This window comes from Sciurus vulgaris (genome assembly GCF_902686455.1).
Source record: "Sciurus vulgaris genome assembly, chromosome: 3".
NCBI lineage: Eukaryota > Metazoa > Chordata > Mammalia > Rodentia > Sciuridae > Sciurus > Sciurus vulgaris.
Genome location: NC_136463.1, coordinates 63,792,785 through 63,819,965, shown reverse-complemented (window position 1 = coordinate 63,819,965; position 27,181 = coordinate 63,792,785). Strand labels below are relative to the sequence as shown.

The 27,181-nt window shown below is 40.0% G+C and overlaps 1 protein-coding gene across 3 annotated transcripts; it reads right to left on the bottom strand.

The window, feature by feature from the left end:
* Window positions 1–491: 491 nt before the first annotated feature.
* Window positions 492–27,181, bottom strand: CRK (CRK proto-oncogene, adaptor protein). 3 transcript variants are annotated; one of them, XM_079130922.1, is made up of 3 exons: window positions 26,768–27,166; window positions 14,901–15,436; window positions 492–3,113 (listed from the first exon to the last, which is right to left on the bottom strand). In XM_079130922.1, the coding sequence occupies exons 1-3, from the start codon at window positions 27,006–27,008 to the stop codon at window positions 2,976–2,978; spliced, it is 915 nt and encodes a 304-aa protein (XP_078987048.1). In that variant the 5' UTR covers window positions 27,009–27,166; the 3' UTR covers window positions 492–2,975. The 3 variants fall into 3 exon arrangements, with proteins under 3 accessions (XP_078987048.1, XP_078987049.1, XP_078987050.1); XM_079130923.1 differs by having other exon boundaries at window positions 2,974–3,113; window positions 15,071–15,436; XM_079130924.1 differs by lacking the exon at window positions 492–3,113 and adding an exon at window positions 25,220–25,242 and having other exon boundaries at window positions 15,305–15,436; window positions 26,768–27,181.

The following is a 27,181-nucleotide window of genomic DNA, read 5'->3' as shown; positions in this document are numbered from 1 at the left end:
AAATATGTTATTTCCACAACATTCCAGCTTCTAGGTTTTTATATATATGATTCTTTTTATGCTCCCTTCGAATCAGTATTTCACACAATTTCTGGAAATCCTTTAAACCAATCGCCAATGACTAATTATATATATACGCATATATTATTATTATGATTGTACTAAGAATTGAACCCAGAGGTACCTTACTACTAGGGACATCCCCAGTCCTCTTTACTTTTTGAGACAGGGTCTCACTAAGTTGCTTAGGACCCTAGTTGCTGAAGCTGACTTTGAACCCTAGATCCTCCTGCCTCAGCCTCCCAAGCTGCTGGGATTACAAGCGTGCACCATAGCATCTGGTTTAATCCTGTTTAATAAGCGTCCACAGTGTGTATGATTATTTATCTGATGTGACTGTTTATGAGCTGTTGAAGACATACACCTCTTATTCCCTAAGCATAAAGATTTAGCTTGTTTGTGACAAATATTCAAAGATACTTTCTCCAAAAGATCACCAAGCCAAACATTTGGCCATATTTTTATTTACTACATATACTATAAACATATACAATACATGCTACAAAAAAACATTTTTTTTTAAATTTAACTGTCAAGAAAGTGTATAGTGTTATAATACAATGGCAAATGTTCATATTTTATTTCAAATTGGTTTGTTTATCACCCATTTCAAACCATTAATAGTGAAATGTTACTTGTGGAAAATTAAAAATTATCTATTTGCATTATTAACAATAAAGAAGTCCAACAAATTAATAAGAATTAACCATGTCAAACATTAGTATCCAAAAAATGGGCTTTTGCAGAAACAATTATATAAAATATAGCAGCCAATTGCAGTTTACTTTGTGACAATGAATATGCACTTGAATAGAATTCTAGCAAGTTTGTTGGAAGATATCTATAAGAAGTCCTTTAATTTCTTGATATCCAATAACTGCCACACCCAGTCAAATCCAACCCAACACTTTATGTAATGGCTCCAGACAACAGATCATTGAGAAATTCTTAAGATTTGGGTAGAGTTGCATATTCCACTAGTATTACATGATGAAAAGAGACATTACAAGCCAATATCGAAGGCAAAGGAAAATATAAACATTCAAATCAGTTGTAACAAGTTCTTCTACAAATATTTTAGATGCCATACTTTCAGGAAAACAAGATTTAATATGCTTTTGGATTTTACAGTATCTATGCTAACTGAAAATTTAACAAAAGTAGTCAGATGGAATTATGTTCAGTATGCAAATCTGTTCATTCAACATTATTGAGCACCCACTCTGTGCATAGCACTGTGCTTACATTTTAAAAATTGAGTATTAATATCTTCATCAAGCATTACCTTAGTGTGAGGTAAAAATACATTAAATTAGCGTCAACTCATTAGTTTGCCTGTGGTAATGTATGTACTCCTGTGCCAGCTGGCTTCCCTGGGCCATGTAACAAGCTCCTGCACTCCCCTCATTCACTCACACAAACATTGGCACACTGTGTGCCAGGCAATGAGCGCTGAAATAACTGTGATTTGGTATACAGTCAGAGAATGAAAATTTATCATATTAACCTATCTAGGGCAATTAGAAAGGTACATTATTTTTAAAAAATGAGGTCCAAAGCAAAATAAAAGGTGTTTCTACGTCACACCACACCAGAGACCACGAAGTGCCTTTATCGCCTGGGAACTAACTTTGAAAGTTTATGTTGTAGCCTAAAATAGCTTAGATTATTTTTGGTCTCATAGGTCTTTTTCTTTGGAGCACCTGACCCCATATAAACCATTCTATATTTAAAAAGGTTTGTAAACTAAACCTGAACATTAAAAAAGAGCCAAAAATGAAGGCAGTACTTCAAGCACTATCCTGGCCATGTAAAATGAATAATACATAAGTAATTCATGATTGGTTCAAACATCTTTCAAAGCACTAACCCTACCCCCAAACTCCTAATTCTAACTTGTCTTTTATACAAGTTGCACAGAATGGTGAGGGCAGAATTTGGCCCTGACACCTTCTATGGAATATTTTAAGTGATTGGTCCTTCCACTCCAAGTAGAATCTGAGAATTCAGGGTCTCCTTCTAGGATACTAGCACTGAGGAGAAATGGCCCTGTTGATATTCATCAGGCAGGAGTCTCCTTAGCTGCTGCAGCAGTGTGAATCTAGTATGACCCCTTAGGGGAAGGCAGAGAGCTGGGAGTTTGGCTGTCCACTTAGTGAATCCAATACTGGCTTAAAGCTATGCACTGAATAAAGTGCTCTGCACATCCTGCTCCTTATCTGGAATGAAAATATACATTATCTTAAGAACCAGCCTACTTATGGGTTTTGGGGAAAAGAATAACAAGGGTTGAAAGAATCCCAAGAAAAAAGTATGAAGCATTGACTGGGAAGAAAGACAAATGCCTCTAGTAGTGTTCTCAGAATTCTCAGGATTTGAAATGTCAGAATGAGTCACACAATGGTCATGGTCATGTTCCATAAATGAAAAAGCAATCCCACTGGGTACTATTCACACGGTGCATGATTATTTCAAGGGGATGGAAGGGAACAGTCTACTGCCACTTGATAGTATGGTATCAGAATGAAAACAAAACCACTGGATAAGTCAGGGTAAGCAGTGTGTAACACTCCTCTCTTGTCCATCAGCATCCCACAGGTTGATCTGCATTGCCTGAGAGAAAGGAGGTAAGACACCTATTCCTTCTGAAACAGGCAGAGCCACTACCACCTAAAACTGTCAATTCAGAAGTTAACCACACAAGCCCTCCAGTTTCGTACCCTGGATATGGTAAATAAGACTAGGAATGGAGTAGTTCATTCTAAAAAAGATCACAGGTAACAGAATGCTTATATAAACTAGACTGCTTTTGACACCTGTAAGAAAATTATATAGATGGCAATTGGGGGAAAAAAAAAAAAAAAAAAAAAAAAGATTGTTCCCATCTGTCAGCAAAACTGTTTGTTGAGCTATACTCAGCTGAAGTCCTCATCGGGATTCTGTTGATCCAGCAGACGGACATGTGTGAATGGGAAGTGACCTCGTTTGCCATTACACTCCCCTTCCCACTGACCACTCACATTAATCTTCGTAACCTTTACCAGCTCACCGACCTGCAGGAGGAGAATAAGGAGAGCACTTTATTTCCAGTTAAGAATGCAAGCTGAAAAACTCCATTCTCTCTGGTTAGGAATACCCTGCCCATGTGATTGCTCTAGGGCTGATGTTACAGAAATGATTATTCACTACCTCCCCAACCCCAGCCACCAGAATGATTATTTGTGGTTAATGCAGACAGAAGGAAGACATGATTTTAGCAGTGCAGAAAGAGAACTTAGAGAAGTAGAAAAGATCTTAGAGAGCTATACTTTTGGGAAATCTCAGTGTCTCTGAATAAGCAATGTCAACTTAAGGGAATATTCTTTCTCTTTATATCCACTACTCTCAGCTTCCTGCCTGCCCTAGGTCCTGGTTTAGGAAAGAAGTCCTGACTCTCCATGGCATACAGAAGTGAAGTCTCCCAGCTTACTCTCACACACACACATCCTGGTCTGCTATTGCTTGCATAGCACAAAGCAATCAGGGCCAAGTTCACTTCACTTGACCTCAGAAAATGAAGTGTTCTATTACCTTCCCTCCAAGGCAAGCCACAGGTCCAAACTCTAAGTCCTAACAGCTCCCTGCTCATCCCTACCTTCTCCCTCATCTACTAACAGATACTTTTTTGCTCCCTCATTGTCACTTGGCACTGTTCGTTACCCAATGAGCGGACAAAAAACAAAAACAAAGTCTCTCTCTTTTTTTTACAGTGCTGATGATCAAACACAAAGCCTCGCACGTGCTAGGCAAGTTATAAAACACTGAGCTAAACCTCCAGTCCCAATATAAAAAGTCTCTTCTAACATCAAAAAAAAAGTTTTAATAAGCTATACTTCTGGCCTACCATGAAACTTAAAATAAGTCTGATGAATGGATTCACCCTATGTTAAAATATTGAATAATGGTGAGATAAAACCCCTGGACTACAGAACTCTGTGACCATCCCTTAATTATTAGCATTTAAGTTTTGAGCACAAGTGTTTTCTAATTATTACTGTTCATTTGGTTTTATGAAATTAATTACTACCATTGATTGAATTATATAGTACAGTAGAGGGTTTTATGGGGGGAGGGGAGCAGGGGAGAGTGTTTGATAGCATTAGGGATTGAACCCAGGGCTTTTGCACATGCTAGGAAAGCACCGTATCACTGAGCTACATCCCTAGTCCCCCCCCCACCCCCCGCTTTTTAGATGTTGATAGGCCTTTATTTTATTCATTTATTTAAATGTGGTGCTGAGGATCAAACCCAGTGCCTCTCACATGCTAGGCAAGCACTCTACCACTGTGCCACAACCCCAGCCCCACAGTTCAACTTCTGATACCCAAGTAAGGTAATTAACTATGACAACCAAAGACTTCACTGTCTGTGGGAACCATGACAGAGTGAAGTTTTGTTTGTTAGTAAAAATAATCTAAAAGATGTATTCCTTTCACTTTAATCCTAGTTCTCAATTTTTTCCATTTGTACCCTTCTTTTTAAAGATGTGGCAGGGCTGGAGGTGTGGTCCAGCGGTACAGCAATGGCTTTGCACACACAAGGCCCTAGGTTTGTTCCTCAGCACCAACAACAAAACGAAAACATTTTTCAGTGTTGAAAGAGCTTTGCACTATCCCCTGTCATCTATTTTAGTGTATTTGTCTGTTTGTGACCTGTCAGCTTGACTTTCTATCTTTCACACACATGTACACATTATACGTGTTACTCAAATTAATGCCTCAATGCGTCTAGTTACTTGGTATGGTAAGGTCCATTACACCAAATACAGCACTTCTTTTCCCCATTTTTAGTATTTATTTTTTACTATTAAACACTCAAATATAAAGTGCTATTCTGTAGCACTTGTTCTGTTAGGGACTAAAAGAAGTCCCTGACCTTAAGAAGGGGACTTATAGCTGGGTGCAGTGGCACACATTAAAATCTCAGCAACTCAGAGCTGAGTCATAAGTTCAAGGCCAGCCTGGGCAATTTAGTGAAACCCTGTCTCAAAATAAAATTTAAAAAGGGCTGGGGATGTAGCTCTGTCCTAGAGCTCAAGGTCCTGGATGGAATCCCCAGAACTAGACTTTATTTATTTATTTTTTTTTGCGGAGCTGGGGATTGAACCCAGGGCCTTGTGCTTGCAAGGCAAGCACTCTACAGACTGAGCTATCTCCCCAGCCCCTGTTACGTTGTCTTTATCCTTAAACATTCAAAAGTGTAGTCTCAAGTCACAGTTCACAGAGCTCTAAAAAGGAAGGATACACTGAAGTGTAGATCAGCCTAGCCTCTTGTTGCTAGAACCAAGAAACCATACCAGCTTCTCAAAAACTATGGTAAAGCCTACCAATCTGCCACTAGGCCTTTCCTCTTTCAGAGTTCCAAAAAAGAAAGGAGTAGGGGTTTCTGTAAGACAAGATATTACTAGGGGGAGGAATTATGTATAAACATGTACCATAAATTAGACCTTCAGACAATAAAACAGCCATCTTTAATGTATAGATTCTCATTCTATCCTACAAAGAAAATTTAGAAAAACCACACCTTATTCTGAAAATCGAAAACTTTTTTTTTTATAGTTTATTAAGTTCCTGAAGAAAGATCCAAACACCAGGGGTGAAAAAAAGGTTAGGCCATGATGGATATTATTCTGATTTTAAATGAATAAAAGAGTGAAGTTTTAAGTGGTCAATTGGGCTAATTAAACTGCAAGTAGTGGTACTGAAGTACAAATACTCAAAGGAAGATCTTGTTAAAATTAAATAACCCTTTGTACCCTATGGGCTCTCTCTCTCCTAAAATGTTCAAAGCACATTGTGACACATGGAATTAAGGATGAGTCCCAAAGATAACAAGATTGCACTCAGAGACCTGGACTTCCTATGATACCATGTGAAACCTTAGTTCCTGAACAGTTTAAAAGGTAGCTGTTAACCCTGGGAGAATGTGAATAGGTTGCTTTAAGAATATGTTGTTTCACACTGAGTGGAACAACACCTATAATCACAGCAATTTGGGAGGCTAAGGCAAGAGGATTGCAAGTTCAAAGCCAACCTCAGAAATTTAATGAGGTCCAGTCTAAAAATAAAAAATAAAGAAAGGGATGGGGATATGGCTCAGTGGTAGAGAGCACCTGGGTTCAAACCCCACCCCACCACCACAAAGTTGCTGCACTAAGTGAAGTTCTTTAATTCTGAAAGGAAGCCAGAATTGTGCCCCTCTTCCTCTTCCTATTATAATACATCAACTCACTAAAGCCTAATCCCAAAGACTTTACCAGAAAAGGTGAGGTCTGAAACTTGATGTACAAAGAAAGCAAACTGAATATATGCCTCAGAAATGTCAGTCTTGAGCTGAAGATATAGCTCCATTTGGAGAGCGTTCGCCTAGCATGCGGAAGGACCGTGGTTCGAATCCCAGGCCGCTCAAATGAGAAATGTCAGTCTTACAACAAAGGAACGAACATTGTAAAAACAGTAGTTCTAACACTAGTGATTTCAAAATTCAAGTTATAAATAGGAAAGAAAAATCATAATATACATTACAAATGGACAAGAAAGACAAAAGCGGGGCTGGGGCTGTAGTTCAGTGACAGAGTGCTTGCCTAGCATGTGAGACACTGGGTTCAATCCTTAGGACCACATAAAAATAAATAAAGGTACTTTGTCTATCTACAACTTAAAAAAAAAAAAAAAAAAAAAGACAAAAGGGCTAGATGCACCACAGGCATTTAATCTTCCTTTTCATGAGGCAGACCTCAGTAGTGCCATGTAAAGGAAAAAGGCTGATAATTCTTTTATCACTGAGGAACTGTTTTATTGCCCAGTCTGGTACTCAGCCTCCTAATCCTATAACACATCCTCAGAAGCAAGTTTGGATGTATTCATGGAGTCATAAATGTGCTTACTCTAATTTCTTCACTCCTAGAGAACTTACTGAACACTGGTTTATTCCCTAGCTTTGTGTAGTTTCCAAAGTCAATCAGGATCCTGATGCGGATGTAATCAAATCTAGAATTGGTTCAGGAGCAAAAACACTACCCAGTTGATCTCCATCAAGATAACAGAACCCAACAGCACTAATATAGGAGACATCAACTAACTGTGTGACTTTGTGGCCACTTTTCTAGTTTTTGTTCCTACTATCTAACAGGAAAGATATCAACAACTGTCAACATTCCTTTGATCCAGACTTGCTGCAGGACTTTACTGAGTTCAGAGTAAGAAGAAAACAAAGGGCTAAGGGGTATGGCTCCAAGGTAGAGTACTTGCCTAATAAGTTTCAACATCAGCACTACAAAATAGAAAAGAAAGAAAAAGGAATAAGGAAACATAAATGCATGTTAAGAAAACCATGAAAAAGCAAGTACAGAGAAGCAGTACAGGAAGCCTTGACTTCAAACATTTTCGAGTGCAAAAAAAAAGACAATAAATAAATATTTCAAGATTTGGCTAGGGTTGGAAAACAATCTAAGGCAGCAATTTAAGTCAAGGGTCAGTGAACTATGGCGCATGAGCCAATTCAGTTTGCTGTTTTTGTAAACAGTTTTACTGGAACATCACAAGCTCATCTGTTGTTTTGTCTGTCTTCTACTATGATGGCAGAGTGAGGGTTGTGCAGAGACCATATGGCTCTAGGCATTTATAGAAAAAGTCTGCGGACCCTTGATCTAAAGAATAGGTAAGCCAGATACAAGGGCACATGCTTGAAATCCCAGCTACTCAGGAGGCTGAGACAGGAGGATGGCAATTTCACAGTCAGCCTGGGCAATTTAGAGACCCTCACTCAAAATTAAATTTAAAAAGGGCTTGGGGTGGGGATGCAAGGCAGAGCTCAGCGGTAGCATTTGCCTAGCATGTGTGAGGCCTTGAGGGAAAGAGAGGGTAAGCAATATTTAGGACCCACCAATGGTTTTTCAAAAAATGGAAAGAGAGGACAATTCAGCCTTAATGATTCACTTGCCTTAGAGGTGGACTGAAATGGGCATGGTTTGTATTGGTGTCAAGTTATTAGATTTAACTGCCTAAAACTGTTAGTGAGAGGTGAATTGATTACATGCATTTTAGTTCAATATAAAGAATTTCCTAAAAATTAATACAATGAATTAGACCTGAAGATCCCAAACTACATAGTGTTAAAGGCATCACAATAAACTCGGAGGTATCCAATGAAGTTTTTTTAAAATTTTGAGGGAGGGGCTGGGGGCATAGCTCAGTTGGCAGAGTGCCTGCCTTGCAAGCACAAGGCCCTGGGTTCAATCCCCAGCACCTCCTCCCCAAAAAATAATTTTTTTTTTTTTTTTTTTGAGGGAAACAAGAGTGATAGTTGGTTTTGTAATGTCTTATGAACTACTAGGCTCAAGACAGTACACAATCTGTTTTTGGACAGAGGATTAAACTTGGGGTGCTTTATCACTGAGCTACACCCCAGCCTCTTTTATTTTTTGAGACAGGTCTTGCTGAGTTGCTAAGGCTGGCCTTGAACTTACAAATCTTCAAGGCAACACACAATTTTGACATTAGGTCATGCTACATTTCTTTTTTTTTTTTTAATTATTTTTTTTTTATTGTAGATGAACACAATACCTTATTTTATTTATTTATTTTTATGTGATACTGAGAATCCAACCCAGTGCCTCCCACATGTTAGTGGTGAGTACTCCATCACTGAGCTACAACCCCAGCCCCGTGCTGTATTTCTTTCAAAACTGGGTTTTGAAAGTTGCTATGATAAACAAACAAGTACCCATGAAAATAAATATGCAACAGGAAATGAGGGTGGCAGTGTTCATTCACTATGATCTCAAGGTTGGAGGAATTGCAGTGACCAGAGATATACACATCTGATTAGTAATTGTAGTCCCTTAATACTGAAACTAATCATGTTTATTAGTTTGTTTTTTTTTTTTAACATGGTACTGGGGATTGAACCCAAAGCTTACCATTTAAGTATTCTACCACTGAGCAACATTCCTTTCCCCTGCCTTTTAACTTTTGATATTTGATAGCTGGATTATAGGTGCACACCACCACTGTACCTGGCTTATGTTTATTTAAAATTTTTTTTTTCTTTTTTAGTACTGGGGGATTGAACCCAAGGGCACTTTACCACTAAGCTACATACATCTCCAGTCCCTTTAATTTTTTATTTTGAGAGAAGGTCTTACCAAGTTGCTGAGGCTGGCCTCAAACTTGTGATCCTTTTGCCTCAGTGTCAGTTATTATTTTTAAAAATATCAAGGCATGGTGGGGTACATGCCTGTAATCCCAAATAATTGAGGCTGAGGCAGGAGGATCCTAACTTCAAGGTCAGGCTAGGCAACTGAAAAAGACCTTGCCTCAAAGTAAAATTTTAAGAAGGGAAGGAAGGAGCTGGGGATTTAGCTTAGCGGTTCAATTCTCAGTACCACAAATAAAAAAATAAAAATGCTATTAAGTTATTAGGATATAAATACTTAACATGTTTAGATCTACCTACTTAATAAGTGGAACTGTTTGGCCTACACTGTTGTGGCTCACAGTGAGTTCCTAAAAAAAAACAAATATTCAAAGAGATGTTTAAAAATCATTGTGACAATATCAAAGAGTCTGTCTTTAATGTCTAAGAACTGGATCTGTTACTTCCAACACCCCTTCCCACTGAAATTCTATGATGTAAAATGAAGGAGATATCCAAAGAGGATGAAAGAAGGGCAAGAGAAACTAGACACCTATCTCAACGAACAGTACAGAGGTCTACTGCTATGGTTCCAGAAAAAGAAACTGGATAAAAGGCTTGCCGCTCATAGTCTCATACCTTCTAATCTCATTTTTTTCTCTATCAAACAGAGATGCTAGATGGGCCTTTCCTCCAATATTCCATACACAGGTCAAAAGGCCTTAACAACTTAGTTTTCATAGAGTTACACATGCAGAAATATGCAGTTACTAGTCACTGATGCATCAACAAGAACCCAAAGCACTTTACACCTTTCAAATCTGTACCATGAAGAAAAAGTCCAAGCCTGAGTACTCAAGTATTCTCAAGTTTTACTTATTGAAAGCAAAATGCCAGGCTGAATATGGAATAGAATTTACAGAAATAACACATTTAAACAAAATATGATCATTCTACACAGTACAGAGAGGCATAAAAAAAACCTGTAACATCTGCATTTATAAGATTCATAATGAGGGCTGGGGTTGTTACTCAGTGGCAGAGCATTTGCCTAGCACATGTGAGGCACTGGGTGCGATCCTTAGCACCACATAAAAACAATAAACAAATGATAAAAATAAAAAGACATGCTGTCCATCTACAAATACCAAAAACAAACAAACTAAAAAACAACTCATTATATTATTCTCAAGGAGCCATAAAATAAAAGATGGAATCTAAGATCAAAAATATGAAAGAGGCCTCTGCACTATTCTGGAGTTATTTTTACTTCTCCTTCAAAACACTTGGTATATCTGCATTTTATTTAGTGTCTGTTTAATTCACTATTATATTCCCAGAATATGGGTGACTGATCTATAGCAGGCAGAGGAATGCCCCTATTGCTCTGGTTGTTCGCTATAGTTAACCCCTTCTTTCTAAAACCTTCATCCATACTAGAGAAATATGGGTGGAGAAATAAAATATCTAACAACTTATATTCCAGTGAGAGACTTCAGTCACAACAAATGCAGGAAACATACATTTGTAAAATGAGGAGAGGTGATTCTTGAACACTTTTTAAAATTTATTTTTTAAAACATAGAAACAGAACAAAAAACATAAAAAGGCACAGAAACTCTTCAGAGGAAATCTTACAGAGATATGATATATAATACAGTTAAAAACAGCAGCTTTAGCTGGAGTACAGTGACACACACCTGTAATCCCAGCTATTGGGGAGGCTGAGGCAGGAGGATTGGAAGTTCAAGGCCAGCCTAGGTGATTTAATGAGACCCTGTCTCAAAATAAAAAAACACAAAAGTCTAGGAATATAGCTCAGTGGTAGAGTCTCTTGGCTCACCAGTACTACAATAACAACAACAATAAAGCAGCTGCTTTAGCTGGGGTGCCTTGTAGCACATGCCTGTAATCCCAGTGATTCAGAAAGAGGCAAGAGGAAAGTTTAAGGTCAGGCTCTGTGACTTAATGAGATCCTGTCTCAAAATAAAAAATAAAAAGGGCTCAGGATGTAACTCAGTAGCAGTGCACTTGCCAAGCATACACAAGGCCCTGAGTTTAATTCCCAGTACTGCTAAACGGAATAATTCAATTAAAATTAAAATAAAAAACAAGTGCTTGGTTAAAGGAAGAGAAAGAAACCCAAGATCTTGCAACCTCAGCCTCACCCTCTCCTTAGGCACCTCCTGGGAACTCTTAAGGTACTGAAAAGCAGTCTGAAAATGTGGGTCTAATAATATTATCTCAAAGTCTAGACCAAGTCTAAAATTAAACAAATCTATCACTGGGATATAGCTCAGTGGTACAGCAGTAGTGTAGCATGTGCAAGGCCCTGGGTTCAACCTCAGCACCATAAATAGATAAATAAATAAATAGATAAATAAATAAATAAGTGAAATTCAAAATGCCACCAAAATGTACCTAGCTGGTTTACAGACCTAGATTTATAGAAGGTCAAATTATGTTTCATTTATATGAGATACATATTAAAAATCTACGTCAATGCATCACCTTCCTATGAGAATGCTAAGGTCAGAAAGTCAAACTCTCCAAATCTTCCAGTCTCACTGCAATAAGGAGTAGGCATCAGTTTCTATGAAAATCAGAAATGGGGCTGGGTGTAGTGGCACACAACTGTAGTCCCAGTGGCTCTGGAAGCTAAGGCAGGAGGATGGCAAGTTCTAGGCCAGCCTCAGCAATTTAGCAGGACCGCTAACTAAGCAAGACCCTGTCTCAAAATAGAAGAAAAAAAAAAGGGCTGGGGATGTGAATCAGTGGTTAAGCACCTCTGGGTCAATACATGGTACCCCAAAAGAAGAAAAAAAAACCACAACAAAACCAAAGATGGGAAAGAAGAACTATGCCTCCCTATATAGATAATACAACAGAGGAAATGCTTGCTGTCAATAAAGTCACACAAAAGCTGCATGGAGGAGGGCAGCAGTACTGTTATAAAAGAGAAGGAACCACAGACTGAATCTGGGTTTGGTAGAAAGATGCCAAGGTAGATTTAGATTTGTCATGTTTCCATTACCAATTAGCTTGCGTGATCCATTCAACCAGCCTTAACATCCGTTTTGAGTTCTAGAACAATGCTAAACAACCACTTTTTTCCAAGTAAATATGAAAAGGTGTTTTAAAGCTATTAGTTAGGGTATTTGTTTTAACTTGAAAGAGGTCCTCTTTAGCAATAAACACATGAACAATATCCAAACCAAACAGAAAACTTAAACTAGTTTTCTACTCAAATCTTTATTTCGCAATTGGATCTGATTAGCAGGGAGATCAGCTCAACCACTTTTTAGTATTAAAGACCCTACTTAGTCAAGGCAGACATCACTTAGTCAAGTTTTTTGTTTGCGTGTGGTTTTTAATTTTAATTTTATTTTTTTGAGAAGGGGTCTTACTATGTTGCCCAAGATACTCTTGAACTCATGAGCTCAAGTGATCCTCTGGCCTCAGTCTCTTGAGTAGCCGGGACTATAGGCAGGAACTATGATCATATGCCACTCCACCATATGCAACCATGGCACACATTATTAAAAATAACCCTCTTGGGGCTGGGGAGATAGCTCAGTCGGTACAGTGCTTGCCTTGTAAGCATAAGGCCCTGGGTTTGATCCCCAGCACACCCCCCCCAAAAAAAAAAAAAAAAAAAAAACAAAAAAAACCCTCTTTGAGAAATGAAATGCAAATGGAAGCAAAATTAATGTGATATCTATCCTCTTCTGGATGTTAGCTGGCTTGTTCCAGGAATGCTGTTTTCACTCTCCAGCCCTGTGCAAATAAGGTCTGCAATAAATGTCAAGAGTCACATCCATCATGTGCACAGCAACATGTTAGAATGTTATCATCAAACTTAAATGAAAACATGAAGCTGGAATCTAGTTTTCCTTATCCTTCCAACTCTAAGTGGGGAAAAAGAAGTGGTGTATTCCTTTAAACCCAGCTACTCAGAAGACTGAGGGTGGAGGATGGTGAGGTTGAGGTGGGAGGATCATGAATTTGAGGCTAACCTGAGCAACAGAGTGAGACCCCCATCTCAAAAAAAAAAAAAAGAAAAAAAATGAACAAACAAAAACAACAAAAAATAGTGTGACCTAGCAACATATATTTCATTTCTAATCAAAATAGAAACATGAAAGTCACAAATATCCTCTTAAAATGTATGAACTTTAAAAACACATTTTCAAACCTAGAAAATTAACGCTCCTTCGTATCTACTAGATCAAAAACTAAAGAAAAATTTCAAATCCAGTAATATCAGAGATTAGTTCAAATAAATTCTAATTCATTCTGTGGACTAACACTTAAACAGAGAACAGCTCCAACTCCTCACTGTGTGACCATGACTCAAAGGAAACAAAGAGGAGGGCTGGGGATGTAGATCAGTGGTAAAGCACTCTCCTGACATGTGAGAGGCCCTGAGTTCAATCCCTAACACCGCAAAATAGAAAAGAAAAGAAAAAGACTTAAGTTTATGAGAATATACTTTACTTTTACCCTTTTTCTACATAACTTCAGCCTGTGCTTATAAAAGTTAGCTACCCATTTACATTCAAATCATCCTATCAGTAGTCTCTGAAACACAGGATAGCATGCATCTTCTGTAACATTTTTTATTTATTTATTTATTTATTTTTATTTTTATTTTTTGCTGTGCTGGGGATCAAACCCAGGGCCCTGTGCTTGTAAGGCAAGCACTTTACCAACTGAGCTATCTCCCCAGCCTTCTGTAACATTTTTTTCCCCTATAGCAGCTTTTATGCTCAACACTAGTTCTGTATATCTCAGAGAGGATGAAAGGAAGAGAGGAGGGAGGAAAAAAAGGAGGAGGTAATAGGCAAAGCAGTGCTAAAGAAAGAAGGAATAAACACAATGTCATGGTTGATCAGAAGGAGATAAGTTAAATACAATAACTTATTCACCAGTAAAAGGCTAAAAATTAATTCCTTAAGAACAGGTTTCTTGACTATAAAATGCATTAAATGACAAAGACCAAGTAAATTTGCCACTTCTTGGAATTATCACTTTTAGGTTTAGTTCTCTTCCCAACTATACTATACTTTACTGCTTCCTCCTGATTCATTCTTTCAGTAGTGTTGGGATTGAACCCAGGGCCTCATTCATGTATGTTGGGAAAACACTCTTACTACTGAGCTATATCCCCAGTTCTTTTCCTGATTTTTGGTGAACACAATTAATAGTAAGGGACCTCACCTCCCCTACAGTAAAAACATTTTGTTTTTGTGGGAATACTCCACTTACATACTATGCTAGATACCACTTGTTATACCCAAATCTGTGTGAATCCACCTTCTTTTAGACAATGACAAACAGAAAGCAAGAAAGAGATTAGAATATAGATAGAAAATATTTTAGGTTAATTCCTGCAAATTCAGGTAGTATTATTAAAGTAATCAAAATATGCTTAGTAGGTAAATCAGAACATTCAGTTATACATTTTTAATTTACTCATTGCAAAATAGGTTTTCAATATAAAAGAGAAAACCCAACATTAAATGCCAAAATCAGTACTTAATGGTTCAACATCTACAACATCACAATGCTGGTGCTTATATTCAGCATTCCTACAAAGCTCTAAGAGGTCTGAAAGGGAGACCCTATAGCAGATCTCTTCTTTCTACATTTTACACATTATGTACCTCCAAAGCCAAGGCTGTCTTGTCGTAGGCATTAGGGACTCGCTTCTGGATAACCCTGGCATAAATGGGCCCATTCTGGAGGTTAGGGAGCGGAGTGTTGACGCTGGGTTGGGCATAGGGCCCAGGCTCCGGCCCACCCAGTGGCTGTGGGTGGGAACCCTCCTGGTTACCTCCAATCAGAGCCGATACTGAGGCGGAGGCAGGTCTATACTTCTCCACGTAAGGGACTGGAATCATCCCTCTCTTGCCTTCGCTGTCCTCGGCATTCCACCACTGCTCTTCAGGCTTATCCCGGATTCTCAAGATGTCTCCTTTCTTAAAGGGAAGATCTTCTTCATCATTCCCATTAAAGTCAAAGAGGGCTCGCACATACTCTGCCTCCTCCTGCCTGAGAATCACTCCACTACCCTGCCTGGATCTGGAAACTGGTTCTATCAATGTTGTAGTGTCCAAATAGTGAATTTTGTAGAATTCCAGTAAAGCAGGCAATGAATCAAACTCTTGATCTCCTATTCGGAGTCTGGAGGGGCTCACCCCTGGAAAAAACAGAGCAGAGTGTTATTTAAAGATGTACTATATTGGAGATAAAATGAAGATTTTAAGCATTTCTCACACATTTTAGTCAACATTTAATCAGCAAAAAAACTGTCAAAAAATAATCTCTTCTCCTCATTACAAACCAACATCACATGCTGAAGATAAAACATCCTGTGAAAATAAAGATGTCCAGCACCACTGGCCTTAAGGGACACCAGGACAGCCCAGGCCAGTTGAGCATGCTTTCATACTAGGCAAAGATAGTACAAACTGGAACCTTTTTGTTCATTCTCTCCATATACTCTGTTGCTACCCCACTAAAGATTCTAAGTTTTGGGCAATCTTTTTTCTCTTCTTCTCTCCTGGTACTGGGTCAACACTGAACCTAAGGGTGCTTTATCACTAAGCTATCCCCATATCCTTTTTATTCTGAGACAGGGTCTTGCTAAACTGCTTAGGGCCTAAGTTGCTGAGGCTGGTCTTGAGACTGTAATCTTCCTGCCTTGGCCTCCCAAGGTGGGGTAACCATGCCCATCTTATTGCAATCTTCTTTTCAACGTTAGGAAATGTAGCAGGTTGTCCTTTTCCACAGGTCCCAGCAACTGTTCCAGAAAGAAGTAGGAAGAATTTGGAATCTACACTGAGCTCATACATTTATTTTCCTTACATCTAGAATGTTCAATTCCAAAAAAGAAAAATATTTTTAAGACTATCTTTTTTGATCTTAGAATGTCGACCTCAATTTCATCTCTGAAAGCTAAAAAAAAAAAAAAAAAAAAAAAAAAAAATTAGGCAAAAGAATCAAAGAACTGAAAAACTAAATTAGCTGCTTAAAAATCAACTCCTAAGATCTTCACTTAAATAAAACATGGAAACCGGATTGCTCCCCGTGAAGCTAACAGGTCACCAAGATAAACAGGATGGTTGGGAAAATAAGAGAACATACTGAGGATCCAAGACATATCACTTCAAACAGGTTTCATGTTTTTAATTTTTCTGATACTAGGGACTGAACCCAGGAATGCTTTATCACTGAACTACATCCCCAATTTTTTTTTTCTACTTTGAGATAGAGTCTCCCTAAATTGCCAAGACTGACCTCCAACTTGGATCTTCCTGCCTTGGCCTCCCAGTTAGGTGGGATTACAGATGTGCCACCATGCCTGGTTTACAAACTGTTTCTTACTGGATGTGGTTTGTACTCTGATAAGCACCCAAAACAGCAAATTATCTTTTTTAAGGTAAAAAATTGTATTTTTTACCTTTTGGTTTCCTGATAAAGTAATAAATAGCTCTACAGAAAAACTGAGCTTTGTGGCACAGGTGGGGGAGAATTTGTTTTTTAATAAGCCTTAATCCTGCCACAGGACTACTGAGCATTTTGGGCTATAACCCACCAGATTTTTGTGTATGTATAAAACACATACATATTTAAAAGTTTTTTAAAATGGATTATATGTGATTTTATGCCTTGCCTTTTTTTCCTATCATACTTCAAGAACATAATGGTATGTACTAGGGACAAAGCCCAGAGCCTTGAGGATGCCAAGCATGAATTTTAACACTAAGATACACACCATGAGCTATGTGGCTCCAAGAACATGACTATTATTATTTTGTTGGGGAGAGGGAGGTACCGGGGATTGTACTCAACCGTTGAGTCACATCACCAGCCCTATTTTGTACTTTGAGACAGGGTCTCACGGAGTTGCTCAATGCCTCGCTTTTGCTGAGGTTGGCTTTGAACTCACCATCCTTCTGTCTCAGCCTCCAAACTGCTGGGACTACAGGCATGCACCACCGAGACTGGCATGACTATTATTTTTTTTTCTTTTTGTGGTGCTGGGGATCAAACCCAGGGCTTTGTGCTTGCAAGGCAAGCACTCTACTGACAGCCACCTCCCCAGCCCGACTATTATTTTTAATGGTGCTGAGGTCCAAACCCAGGGCCTTGAGCATACTAGACAAGGGCTCTAACACTGAGTTTTCCCCACAACAAGATAACCACTTTAAAAAAAAAAAAAAAAGACAATACTGGGAATTGAACACAGGGGCATTCAACCAAGCTACATCCGTGGCCCTGGGATTTTTTTGAGGCAGGGCCTCACAAAATAGTCCAGGCTGACTCAAACAGGATCCTCCTACCTTAGCCTCTGAAGTCACTGGGATTACAGGCATGCACCATCACACCTGGTTCAAAACAATATTGCTTTTTTTTAATACTGGGGATTGAACCCAGAAGCACTTTCAACTGAGCTACATCCCTAGCCCTTTTTGTTACTGTACTTGTTGCTGAGTCTTGCTCAGTCTCGAGTGGCTGAAGATTACAGGTGAATGACCTGGTGACCAGCTAAGAACATGATTTGTGTGCTGTGGGGGAAAGGGTACTGGGGAATGAACCCTAGAGTGCCCTACCACCCAACTACAACCCCAGTCCTTATTTAATTGGAGTGAGTCTTCCTAAATTGCCTAGGCTGACCTTGAACTTGTGATCCTTCTTCTTTAGTCTCCCAAATTGCTGGAATTACAGGATTGAACCAACATGCTCAGCTAAAAGAACATGATTATTAATGGCCATAAAGTATTCCTAAATTTTCATTAGGATAAACAATGCTGTTATGAGAGTTTTTGGTCTTACCTATTAATGAACTTTTCTATTTCCTTAGGATAAACTCCTTCAAATGGAATCTTGGATCAAAGGGTAAGCTTTCCAAAAAGTTTGTATGATTTTACACTCCTACCAGTTAGTGGTTGATGAGTATTTACTACCCCCACATTCTTATCAAAACATATTTTTTTGAGGTACTGGAGATTGAATTGAGGGCACTGTACGTGCTAGGCAAGCATTCTACCATTAAGCAACATCCTTATCCCCCTTCCCCTTTTAAATTTTGAGACGGGAACTTGTTAGCTAAATTACCTATGCTGGCAGTTATAGTGTGGATCTGGAATGTACATACCCCAAAGGCTCATCTGCTGGAAGACTTGATCCCGAATGAAGCAATGTTCAGAGATGGGACTTTTGGGAAGCAATTGGATAATGCGGGCTCTAACCAATGATAGATTCATAACTGACTGGACCAGTGGGAAGTGGTATAAATTATAGGAGGCAATAAATCCTGGGGGTATACCCTTAGGGACTATCTTGTCCCTACCCCTTTCTTTTTGTTTCCTGGCTGCCAGAAGATAAGTAGCTTTCCTCTACCCCGCCCTTCTACCATGATGTTCTGCCTTACCTTAGGTCCAAAGCAATGGAGCCAAGTGATCATGGACTGAAACTGTGAGCCAAAATAAATCTTTCTTCATTTGATTTTCTCTGGTATTTTGTCACAGAATAGAAAGCCAATTATATCATAAGGGGTTGAATCCTGCCCCAGATTCCTGTGTAGCTAGGATGACAGATGTATACCACTATGACCAACTCAAAACAATATTTTAAAAACCATCAATTTAATAAGAATTATTTTAAAAAATACCACCTTTGACCATTTGATGTCTTTCATGTTTACGGACTCGTACTTCTTTGAATAAGTACTTTCAAAGTTATTTGTTCCTTTGTTATGGGTTAGTGTCTGATCTTTAATAACTCTCCATTAGTATAAACAACATGGCACTATCTTATCCAGCTAAAAGCGAACAAGTCTTTTCCTTACACCCATCAGAGTTGAAAGACCAAGATGCAATTTAAAGTTGCATGTTTTTTATATTGCAAACAGTCCATCTGCAAACTTCACGATTATATGCTAGAACTGGTTAACAGTCCCAATGCAGGATTTCTGGCTGTCTTTCCAATTTAAGATGCTGAGATGCCCAAAGCAAGTATTGTCTATCTATGGCAAACACTCAACTCAGTCAAATGTGAACCCAACAGCTGTCAGTGCAGGATAGAGAGATGGTTCTGGTTATGACCATAACAGATCATGGCAGTGCTATATTTTGGAGTTTCTCTTCACTGAGATGGAATTGTTCCTATTTAATCTGATGGGCAAAGAGACCACCTTCTGTATCACCACTAGCCTAATTCAGGATGATCTTTCAGGCCTTACAGAATAACTGTTAAGGCCAGGGTCACTGTGAGCATAGAGATCTACTCAGCACTCCCTGGTCAGGAAAGCTCCAGGGCAGAGAATTTCAAGTTCAAGGTCAGCCTCAGGAACTTAGTAAGACCAAGTCTTCAAATAAAAAAATTTAAAAAGGCCGGGCACGGTGGCACATGCCTATAATCCTAGCAGCTAAGGAGGTTGAGGCAGGAGGATCACAAGTTCAGCAGCTTAGCAAAGCCCTAAGCAATTTATCATAACCCTGCCTCAAAATAAAATAAAGAGGGTTAGGAATGTGGCTCAGTGGTGAAGCACCTGTGGGTTAAATTCCTGGTGCCAAAAAAATAAAAATATAAAAATTAAAAAAGGGGATTGAGGCTATAGCTCAGTGGCAGAGCGCTTGCCTAGCACATATAAGGCACTGGGTTCGATTCCAGGACCACATAAAAATAAATAAAATATGTTAAAAAAATTTTTAAAAACAAAAATTTAAAAAAGAACTGGGGATGTGGCTCAGTGGTAAAGCACTCTGAGTTTAATCCCCAGTATCAAAGACAGCTCCAGGGCAGAGTGGTAGGGTACCCATGGCTTAGAAACTGGTCCTGATCACACATTTGGGGAGAAAAGCATCCTCACTAAAGTTCACTCAACTACAGGCCAAAATGGTTTTACTAGTTGCTCTTTTGGGACAGTGGCTGGCAGAAATTAAGTGCTCAGTTAAGTGTTTCATTTAACTTTTTCTGAGGATTCTCACTATGTTACTAACCAGGCTGGTCTTGAACTGCTGGGTTCAAGTAATCCTTTCACTTCGGCCTCCCCAGTACTGGGACTACAAGTCCAAACCAACTCAATTGGTGTTACATATCACTATTATTTATTGTACTGGGGTTTAAACCTGGGGTGTTTCATCCCTAAGCTACATTCTCAGCCCTTTTTAAAATTATTTTTTAGTTGTAGATGGACACAATACCTTTACTTTATTTATTTTTATGAGGTGTTGAGAATTGAACCCAGTTCCTCACATGTGCCAGGCAAGCACTCCACCACTGAGCCACAAGCCCAGTTTCCTCGGCCATTTTTTTTTTTGGTTGGGGGACGAGGGTACCAGGGATTGAACTCAGGGGCACTTGACCACTAAGCCACATCCCCAGCCCTATTTCATATTTTATTTAGAGACAGGGTCTTACTGAGTTGCTTAGCACCTTGTTAAATTGCTGGGCCTGGATTTGAACTGGAGACCCTCATGCCTTCACCTCCGCAGCCGCCGTGATTATAGGCGTGTGCCACTGCACCTGGCCCTCCTCGGCCCTTTTTAAAACAATTTTTTAAAAATTCCAAGACTGGGTTTTGTTCAATTGACGAAGCTGGCTTCAAACTTGAAATCCGCCTGCCTCAGGTTCCCATGTAGATAGGATTATAGGCGTGCATCATTGCACCAAACTACATATCGTTCTTTTTTTTTAGTTGTTGATGGACCTTTATTTATTTTTATGTGGTGCTGAGGATCAAACCCAGTGCCTCATACATGCTAGGTAAGCACTCTACCTAGTGCTTACCTAGCATTGAGCCACAACTCCAACCCCTACATATCATTCTTAACGAACATAACTATGAGGTAAAAGAACTAAATAAAAATCTATTCCCAGTTTTGAGAAGCTCAAAGGATAGTTAAGAGACCAAAGGAAGTACAGTATGCTGGTGAGCACAGAGCATGTCTTAGGAAGAGATCCCTCCACTCCAACTCTTACTTCATCAGATGTAATCCTCTAAAAATGAATAGTAGCAACAAACTAAGCCTTCAGATTCAAAAATCACAATGGAAGAACAACTCTCACCATCCCTAAACATTTCCGAGGCACTCTTCCCAACATCCACTGTTAGGTTCCTCTATTACTACACTAGGTCAAATAAAATGTTTTTTTTTGGTGGGGTGGGGAGAGGGGGCTAGAACAAGACTACTAAGCCAAGAGCCTTTATAAGATCAGTGGAAGAAAAACTGCAGGTCATCTGGTAAAGGTATGAAGGGGTTTAATTCATTTCTTATTCTACTATCACAGTGTGAATTGGGCTTGCTATGATTTTTTGGTTTAGCAATCCCAACAAACACAGAAATATAATAAAACATCAAAGGAAACCTTGATATACTTTACCTATAAATTATTCTTATACGCTACTAACACTATAATAATTCCAAAGAGGAATGCCTGGTTTTGGGTACTGTTGGGTAGTAAGATAAATGGGACAAGTTTCATTGATCCAAACACCAGAAAGGAAGGAGCAAAGAAGGAGTCCCAGATAAGCATAAACCTTACCACAGCTATGTGTTCCAGTTCCTTTTCTCTCCTTGTCTCCTTCCAACCATAAACAGTCAAAGGCAGGAAATAAGAGGGCAGGAAAGGAAGGAGATACAGTCAGCCAGTCTAGAGGACAGAACCAGCGAAAGAATTCTCACAGCTCTCTGGGACTTGGAAAACCTCAGTGACTTTACATCAAACCTGGGCTGGATTCTGAATAAGCCTATAAATTAACACATTCCAAAATTAAAATCAATGCAGATGGTTGGATATTCTTTTGGATTCCCTGTACATTTCAACTCATTACTTGTAAGCATTCTGGCCTTCAGGCTATGTCAGTTTCTACAATGTCACACTCCCTGAAGGTTTCCCGAAGAACACCATAGGGTTCTTTGGCCTAAAACAGGCCAGGTTACTTCTGAAAGGTACTACTACAGTTGCTCCATCATCAACCTCTCCTGGACCCCACAGCACTTTCCTTTTTCCTTTCTCTTTTCTTCATTTTCAGTCCCTCTCTTTCTTCTCCTGCCTGTGGAATTTAGAGCAGTTGCTAAGATAAATAACCACAACCAATATAAAGGTCTAAAAGGCCAAAGACTTCCATCTGAGAAGGGAGCCTAAAGACATACTGATGAGTATAGTCTGAGACAAAAATAACTTGTCTAAAAACAGGGGATATCAGCATGGTACTCTGCATATTGAGACTGACTAGACTGACAGATTCTCTCATTTAGTAGCTATATGAGCTGTTACTTAACTTTTCTGGGTGTGAGCCTCTCATTCTGCTAAATGGGGCCAATGACCTTTTTAGTAAGTTTCTAGAAGTGGCTGGTACAACCAGGCAGTGGCACAGGCCTCTAATTCCAGAAACTCTAGAGGCTGAAGCAGGAGGATTGCAAATTCAAGGCTAGCCTTAGCAACTTAATGAGACCTTGTCTCAAAATTAAAAAAAAAAAAAAAAAAAAAAAAAAAAAAAAAAAGGCTCGTGTAACTCAGTGGTAGAGTCTCCTCCCTGGGTTCAATCCCCAGTAACAAACAAAACAAAACAAAACAAAAAAAGTAAAAAGAAAACAAAACACCAGGACCTTGTCATGTTATAATTCATATGAACACAGTTAAGATTTGGAGAAGTCCTGCAATAAATACATGTATTTCTTTTGGCGTGGGATTTCTGGGGTGTAAAACTTCTAAGTAACCCACTGAAGAACTTCTCCAGAAGCACTGGATGAAGGAATATCCTGACACTGAAGAGTAAAACATGAAAATCAGGTTTGTGAACCAAAAAGATGATATAAACACAGAGCTGAAGGTAACAAAAGGCGCAGTGGATTATCAGTAGTCTCATATAATCTCCAGAGAAGTGGCTTGATCCAGCTCTACCTTGAAGAGAAACCACTTCAAAATAAGGCAAGCTTTAAAGCTCTCCTCACTCACAAGAGTAATAGGTGAGGCGCTGTGGTTGAGAGCACCATTCTATTTCCATGTAGTGGACCCAAGATCCTTTCGTATTACTTCATATGTCCCATCCCTCCTATCCCAGCCCTATTCCCTAATGTATGCTGTTTCACCAGTGCTTACCAACCCACACTATGCAAGCCATGAACCTCCTAAAGCTGAGAATGGTTTTCCACTTTGCTTCCACTACCCCACTCCACCTCAGTTATGTCCACAAGATTAACCTACAGGTGTGTATGTGTGTATATATCTTGTTGAGTACTTATTCAAGATGCCAGACACATTCCTAAGTATTTAATACATTTAAGTTCATTTAATTAACTATGAGGTCAATGTTACTATTTTCCCTCTTTCACAAATGAGGAAAACTGAACCAGAGAGAAGTTAAATAACTTGCCCCAAATTACACAAGGAGCAAGTGGCAGATTAAAAAAGACTCAAACCCAGACTCCAGAAATTAAGCTTGTAACTCCAAGTGGTGACAATGTACAACTCACACTCATTCAGTTTTGAGGACTCTACTGGTCAAGGTCCAGTAGTTCCTCCTTGTTCCAAGAGGAAGAAATTAGTGGATCAATTGTTGCAAGTCTTCCCAAGAAGTTCATCTTGAAACTCACCCTGAAAGAATATGACCAAGTAGACTTGATCAAACCCTTCTGTGCCACGGTGCTCCTAGGCTATGGCAGCAAGGAGGACTGTTGAGAGCTAAAGAACTAAAATAAGTTAACATAGGTTCACTGGAAAAGGTGAGAATCACTAGCCTATTCTATCCTTATACCTCTAAAAACTACCTAGGGATGGGGTTGTAACTCAATCATAGAGTGCTTGCCTAGCATGCACGGGGTTTGATCCCCAGCATTGCAAAAGAAAACAAAACCTACAACAATACCTAAGTCTTCACACAAATTTTACGTAAAGTTATATACAAAAAATACACTATGTAATCCTAAGCACAAAGCTCATCTTCCATATTCAATGTGCCAAGTACGTTTGTAAAGCCTCTTTATTACTGACTTAAATAGCATATGTGTACTGTCCAGGTGCTAAAGCCAGTTTTCTTCTTGTCATCTTTTCCTTTTGGTCTTTAAACAGAACATGAGGCCCCCATGGCAAAGTAAAAGTGTTGAGGAGAATCCTCTAAGACCACTACTGGGATCCAGAAAAGAGAGAGACTGCTTAAGTTCAAATTCTGTCTCAGTCACTTACTGACCATGTGTCCTTAGACAAGTTAGTGAATATATTTCCTTCCCTGAAAAATGAAAACATTTTAATAAATGGAGATCACATTACTTCACTCACTAGATTGCTAGAGAATAAAGGAGATGAGGCACATAAAGATACTCTGCAAAGTACCTTGTATAGAATAACTAGTCAATAAATGTTAGCTATTAATAATGTATACACTTTCTCAAAATTCAAGAAAGTTCTCTGTGTGGCTTCAAAAGAAAAAGTTTAATGGGGAGAAGATTAAATAATCATCATAAAGACAACAATTGAACCAAATGAAAATGGGATACAAAGCATGTGGAAAATGGGGTAGACACTATCCATGAACTTTCCACATCCCACCCACAATCTCTGGCAATCTTTACTTTCTCTCCTAGGCTAAGTATCTGAATTCTTATCTATTCTGAAAAGGTGGAGAGCTGGGGATATAGCTCAGTTGGTAGAGTGCTTGCCTTGCAAGCACAAGGCCCTGGTTGGGTTCAAGCCCCAGCACCGCAAAAAAAAAAAAAAAAAAAAAAAAAGAAAGAAAGAAAGAAAAGGTGGAGCTCAATAAGGTAAATGATGAGATATAAAATCACGATGCTGGGCTGGGGTTATAGCTCACTGGTAGAGCACTTGGTGACGTGATGCACTGGGTTCAATTCTCAGCACCCCATATAAATAAAATAATAAAGGTTCATTGACAACCAAAAAATATTGAAAAAAATAAAATAAAATAAAGTAAAATCACAATGGCAAGGTATGGAGAAATACAGAGTTAACAAACCTGTCTGCTGTCATTTTCAAATTCTGCAACCAAAATACACATATGTAAATAAAATGTTGAAAAATAAATTTCAATGATAGTTTATCATCATGTTACAGTAATTAATCCAAAACTCTAGATGGCACTGAAGTAGGAGTTATCAGGTTTAGGGCAATATATGTAGCATCAATATGCCTATCTCATGTTATAATGGTTATAACCATTATAATGGTATTAAACTGAACAGACTGATAAAGATCTGGGATGAACTTAAAGACACCACACACATCTGTATGAGTTAACAACAGACTGCCATCTCCCATTTCTGGACAGACTGAGTAAATCTAAATTAGGACTATCCTCAAAGGGCAAGTCTGCAAAGGCCGGCGCAGACACCTCCTAATTCATATGAAATTGGCCTGGATCTAGTCTCAGCTGGTCAGGAAGAAACTACTTCTACTTGGGAACAGTGAGAAGGCACTAAGGACTCCTGGTGCTGTTAATAGATAATGGTTACCTCAGAATTATTGTGTATCTCACATATCTCAAGTACTAAGTGCATATATTTCCTTGACACTCCCCCCAAAATTCCAATTACATGGGTAAGACAGTCATATCTCAAAGACCCTTGACAAGAAAGACACCGTAGGCTAACTTAAATTCCCAGAAGGGTTTCGAGTACCCAGGAAGACAGCCCCAACTTACTTACGAAGAAGCCCAGAAGTACAAGACAATGTTTAAGCTCAAGGAAAGTTAACTTCCATTCACTTCCAGGGAAGGGATTGTCCCCTTTTGCTTATTTCTGAGTTATTTACAGGATGGGGGGTAGCGGCTCTTTCTTCCACTAAACACTTTGAAAACTAGAACCCCCTAATTGTGGTGGACAGTGTTCCAGACACTAAGATATCTTGGACACAGGCAGGCATCAACTTACTCTGGGCTGGTCATACAAGGCTTTCTTCTATCACCAAGGCACTTAGCTCACCACCTTCATCCTCCACAGGGGAAGAGGACGGTAAAAGCATTTTGGAAAAATGCCCAAGAAAGGAAAAAGCTGACCGGTTTCCTGAGGGTGTCTCCATCCCTCCCGGCCAGTATGTGGTGACTTCCTATCAAAGGCCACCAGGGGAGTATGGCCAAACCCATTGCAGGAAATGTTTCAAGCCTAAAAGCCACTTGTAGGATTATCGGATTCATTCTGGGCACTGCTGCCAAGTGATGCCCCCGCAGTGCCAACATCCCCCTCAACTCTTTGTCCCCACGTTGCCCGGCCCTGCCCTTGTGCTTGGCCCAGGCGCCAGCCCCACCCTGGGGCCGAAGCAGTTCCCCTTCCCCTGGGCTGTCCTCCCAAGGCACACCCAGAGGCCTGGGTCAGCGGCTCCTCCTCCCCCACACACCACCGCTCGTCGGCAGGAACAAGCCTGGACTGCAGGCTGCCCCCTGACGGGGCTACTTCAGCCCTTTGCCCATGTCCCTCGTGGGGCTCAGCTCGACAGGAGCAGCCGGCGAGGCTGAGACTTCCGCGGCCCTCACCCCAGCCCCGGGCCTCCCATTCCCTCCGTCCCTCACCGGGCGGAGGCTGTGCGGGCGATGGTGGCACCGGTGGGCGCGGGCCGCTGCTATTGATGATGTAGTGTGAGACGCGCGAGTTCTCGGAGACGCTGAGCACATAGTCCCCGGGGCTGGTGCTCGAGTCCCGCACCAGGAACACCCCGTGCCGCTGGCCCTGCAACAGTGCCACTGCCTCCTGCCGGCTCAACCGCCCCCAGTACCAGCTACTCCGCTCCTCTGAGTCGAAATTGCCCGCCATGGCCACCTCCGCGCCAACACGCTGGGCCGCCGCCGCCGCCGCGCGCGCCACTCCAGCCCCGGCGCCCGCCGCCCAGCGGACCGGCTCCGGTCTCACCCTCACAGCAGCGCCCGAAATGGCGGCGGCGGCCGCGGGCCTTCCCCACCGGAAATGACGCGCTCTCTGCCCGAGGG